The sequence below is a fragment of the Phragmites australis genome, chromosome 12 (genome assembly GCF_958298935.1).
Source record: "Phragmites australis chromosome 12, lpPhrAust1.1, whole genome shotgun sequence".
In the NCBI taxonomy this organism is placed as follows: Eukaryota; Viridiplantae; Streptophyta; class Magnoliopsida; order Poales; family Poaceae; genus Phragmites; species Phragmites australis.
Genome location: NC_084932.1, coordinates 24,361,004 through 24,365,844, shown reverse-complemented (window position 1 = coordinate 24,365,844; position 4,841 = coordinate 24,361,004). Strand labels below are relative to the sequence as shown.

Below are 4,841 nucleotides of genomic sequence, written 5' to 3'. Positions count from 1 at the left end.
GCTATGCTCGATGCTGAGATCAACCCTGGCGGGCAACAGGTTAGAACGAAGTATCCAAGTTCCAAGCTATCGCTGGGTGACATGTGGTTCTAGATATAGCTGATTAGTTTTGTGAGTGCAGCTCTAACTTGACAGCTTCCGCAAAATTGGTCGTTGAATTTTGTAACATCTATGGACGATATAGATGTAACAAACCATGCATAGATTCGTTTGTCCCAAGCTTTTCTCTCACTTTATTATGCCTGGCTCGACAATCTATTATGTGGCTGCATGAACTATAGGTTGTTTCTTCTTATTTTCCATCACAACCTTAATGGCCCCGTCAATTCTGACCAGCTGGTAAGTCTTGAATGGTTGATGTCCATGACTCAAATGAAAAAGTTGACAACTAAAATGTTGTAGATCTCGTCGAGATCTACTATTCTTATATAATTTTTTTTACTCCGTATTAATACTTTATGAATTTACGAATATATATCTTACTAAAAATATGCAAGCCGGCTCTTGTTTTCCTCTGCTTCAACCTGAACCAACTTAAGCCTCACTATCGGTTCATGTCAAAAACCACGGTTGTTGATATGAACCTACAATGATATGTTTTTATTGTCAATTTTTAAAGAACCGGTAGTGATAGAGGACCGTGAATTGGTGTTTTGGTAATAAGGCAATTTAAATATGTACAATAAATTACACATCTCGGTGAAGCACTACAAATATAGAAACAAACTAAAGAAAAAGGTCCGCAGTAAAACTTTACTGAGTTACACACTGCTTAGCATTCTAAGTTTAAGCTCCACGTCTATATGCATCATGCAGACTTAGGTGGCTCTAGCACAAGAAATTATAAGAAAATTAAATTTTAGGCGACTGAGGAATAGAAAAAGCAAAACAAAATTCATATACAATATATACGTAGTCAATATTATCAACCACCAGAATCCGTACATACGTAGCCCATGTCAGAATAAACCAAAAAAAGAGTTCATCACAAATCGTCTATAAATACCAGGTATTGTATTGGCTGGCAAGGCCAACCTGAGCTAGCAGTAGTGCAGTACTACACAGTATATACACATACTACACACAGACAGGCTGTTCTGTACTAGGTAAGAATGGCGCTCGTCCATGAAAACGAAGAAGTGAGGTCTCATGAGGACATGGTCGGAGCATTCGCCCTCCTCTACCACCACTTGTTCAGCTTCATCAAGCCGATGGCGCTCAAGTGCGTCGTGGATCTTGGCATCCCCGACGCCATCCACCGCCGCGGCGGTGCGGCCACCGTCTCCTGCATCGCCGCCGACACGGGGGTGCATGCGACCAGGATCCCCGACCTCCGGTGCCTGATGAAGTTGCTAACCACGTCGGGCCTATTCGGTGCCGCCACCACCGCGGACGGCGAGGTCGTGTACACGCTCACCGCGGCGTCCAGCCTCGTCGTCGGCCCGCGCGGCCTGTCCAACATCGTGCGCTTTGTGGCCGGCCCTGTCTCCGTGACCCCGTTCCTCGACATGCCCGCGTGGCTCAGGACCGCGCCTGCGCCGGACGCCCCGAAGTCGCCCTTCGAGCTGACGCACGGCCGCTCCAGGTGGGACCCCGCGAACGCGGACGACGACACGATGAACGACGCGGCCTTCGCCGAGAGCCAGCTCCTGATCGAGGCCGTTCTTAGCGACCACGGCGACGTCTTCCGCGGTCTGACCTCGCTGGTCGACGTCGGCGGGGGCCACGGCTCGTTCGCCATGGCCGTCGCGACGGCTTTCCCGAACATAAAGTGCACCGTGATGGATCTCCCCCACGTCGTCGCAGACGCTCCGATAGCTGATGGCAGCGTGCAGTTCGTCGCCGGCAACATGTTCGAGTCTATTCCACCAGCGGATGCTGTTTTACTCAAGGTATATATTTCTACGTGTGTCAGTGTGTATTTTTCAAGTAGATGCCACCTTACAATAACTGCAACAGGCTTTAAAAATCTTGAACCCTAATATATACAAATTAATGTATTTACCTTTTACAAAATGAAAATTATAATACTCTCTTGGTTCAACAATGCAATGTTTTGAACATTACACACTCTTCAACATGCACATTTGACCTTTATCTTTATATGAATTTGTAAATGGAATATTACTACATATATTTTTCATAGAAAATCTAATGGTTTCATTTACACAAGAAAAATCTAAATAACCTTTGAATGATTGGTGGTTAATATGTGTATTGTCTGAGTGGTCTCCCAGGATATATGTACCTGCAAGTGGTGAACATGCATGCATCCATATATACACTGCTTTCCTTAAGATCGATAAAACTAATATCTTTTGCTCTTGTGTTCCATTTCCTAGTATGTCCTGCATTGTTGGAGCGAGGACGATTGTGTCAAGATCCTCAGGCGTTGCAAGGATGCAATCCCTGCGAGAGATGCTGGAGGGAAGGTGATAATCACGGAGATGGTACTGGGGTCCGGACCGCGTGACAGGAACGTCGCCGAGACCGAAGAGATGCATAGCTTGTTCCTCACGTGTATCAGCGGCGTGGGGCGAGAGGAGCACGAGTGGAAGAAGATCTTCTCCGATGCTGGATTCAGCGACTACAAAATTACGCCAGTGATGGGCCCTATTTCGGTTATTGAGGTCTACCCTTGAACGACGACGAAATTCACGTACACGATGAGCTAGCTCCAGCGATATATAACTCGAGGTGTTATCTTTATAGCTAAATAATTAAGGGTTCTGCTAGCCAGACCTAGCTAGCCCGTTTGAGCGCATGTAATTGCCGTTTTATTTTTTCCCCATTTTCTATTTGGAAGTGTTGTACAAGTGTGAGTTCATCGACGAGATTTCTTGTCTTTGGAGTTAATAAAGCTAATAAATACAATTATATAAGTGTTGCAATTAATTAAATTCGTTTGGCAGAGACGTTCCAAAAAAATGAATTTGATCGTTCGGAAGAGAACCTGGCACAAAATGTTCCACATTTTTTCCCTATTATACTACGAAAATTTGTTTAATTCCTATTCAGGAGAATGTCATGGTATCCCAATTTTTCACCTTGTGAGAAAAATATATGTTGTAGTTGTTGAATCGTGGAAAAAGTTCTACTTTATAAAACATTTAGAAATTGATAAATGTACATAAGTTTGAGATGCTGGTAAACATTTAGACTCTGGATTTGGTCTAGGAAGATCTAAGGCAAACCTAAGACATTTATGTGCAATCCAATGGTTGGGTTAACTTGAGATGTTGTGGCATGCATGGAGCCACATATGATTATTCCTGTGTGTACATGTGATTTGCCCGAGGTATATTTTTAATTTTAACGACGTGGGCTCCTCCCCGGTGACCTCTTCCTCGGCAGCCTCCTCCCCAGCCACGCTGACGCGTGGATCCACATCGCCCTAAGCACACCCTCCACAGCCTCACCGCCCTAAGCACCTCCTCCACGGCCTCCTCGTCCTCAAGCCCAACGTCGCCCCGAGCACCTCCTCCCCAGCGGCCTCCTCCCCTGCACCTCTAGCATGAGCCCACAATCATCGTCCCCGAGCTCCACTCCGACGACCTAGTCTCCCGAGGTCCACCCCAGTGACCTCCTTGGTGCCACAAGCCCGAGCCCCGCCTCCTCGTCCCCGAGCTCCACACTAGCAAAGTCATTCCAGAGTCCAACCAGTACCATGTTGCTCAAATGGTGCTATTTGGACGCCGCCCCTTCACATACCCCATAGAGTTCGGTACCTGATTCTTCTCAAGGAAATAACATAGTTCAGGGTCTTTAGTTAACAACAAAACTTGAATGACATTGCTTCTTACCCTTTTGTTGCGTACTTGTGTTAATTATGAACTTTGTTGCAATATAGAAAGAAGCCACCGCAGCCGGTATAAAGTTTGATTGATTTGGAGAAGTCACAAGAAAATTGAATTCAATGGAAGGTCCGTTGTTGCAACAATTGCACAAACCAGAGCATTGTGCCCAGAGGCTGTTGAACTCGCCGGACAGTCCGGTGATGAAGGTTTGGCAACATCGGGGTATTCTATCAGTGGAGTTCAGTGAAGTTGCACTCACCGTAAGGTCTGGTGTTATGGAAATGAACACACTGAAGTATTTCTAACAGAGGGCGAGAAATACCTCACCGGATGGTCCGCGCTTGTGTTGTGTAGACCGGAGGATACACACTGGAGCATTTCTTGTAGAGAAGGTTGAAGGTGCTGAAGAATGAAGTTCAATGCACCGAATGGTCCGGTGATTAGAAGTCTACACACCGGAGCAATTCTTGTAGGAAGAATAAGTGGCGGTCTAACTCAAGTCTACAGGCTGGATGGTCCGGTGACGGAGTTGAAGAACACACCGGAATGTCCAGTGTTCACAAATGGTTTTGAGTGGAGTTCTAATAGCTAGTTTCTGAAGATGTACTCACTGAATGGTTCTGTGCTTATACCACTGCCAACGCCGGATCATCCGGTGTTCATAGTTTCTATGAGCCGTTGGGGCAACGGCTAATGATGGGTTTGATACTACAAGTACCCCTCCATTTGGCCATTTGATGGTGTGGCAGTGTGCTGGAGTTTAGAGAAACTCAGAGACACTTGAGAAGACATCCAAGCCACCAAAGTGGTTAAAGTGATCATCTAAGGCACTTAAGCACAAGATTAATGAGTGATTAGTGTTTATAAGCCTAGAGAGAAAAGTTGCTAGGTGTTGCTGCCTAGAGTGGATCAAGGAGTGATCCTAGAGTGTACCAAGTGGTACGCTAGCACCTTGGAGTATTGGTGACTCACTGGCACCTTGAGCCAGAGTTGCTCAAGCTTGTTGACCCTCCGACTTGGTGTGGACCGGCGGAAAGATACGTG

At 46.1% G+C, this 4,841-nt stretch overlaps 1 protein-coding gene across 1 annotated transcript; it reads left to right on the top strand.

The window, feature by feature from the left end:
* The first annotated feature begins 1,041 nt into the window (after positions 1 to 1,041).
* LOC133886917 (acetylserotonin O-methyltransferase 3-like) lies at positions 1,042 to 2,882 on the top strand. The gene is made up of 2 exons (XM_062326828.1): positions 1,042 to 1,892; positions 2,343 to 2,882. Exons 1-2 carry the CDS (start codon positions 1,113 to 1,115, stop codon positions 2,640 to 2,642), a joined length of 1,080 nt encoding a protein of 359 aa, XP_062182812.1. The 5' UTR covers positions 1,042 to 1,112; the 3' UTR covers positions 2,643 to 2,882.
* The last annotated feature ends 1,959 nt before the right edge of the window (positions 2,883 to 4,841 follow it).

Excerpts from the sequence above, each read along its gene's own strand:
- LOC133886917 (XM_062326828.1), top strand. The coding sequence starts at position 1,113 with ATGGCGCTCGTCCATGAAAACGAAGAAGTGAGGTCTCATGAGGACATG. Across the intron at positions 1,893-2,342 it reads CGGATGCTGTTTTACTCAAG|TATGTCCTGCATTGTTGGAG; the intron begins GTATATATTTCT and ends TCCATTTCCTAG.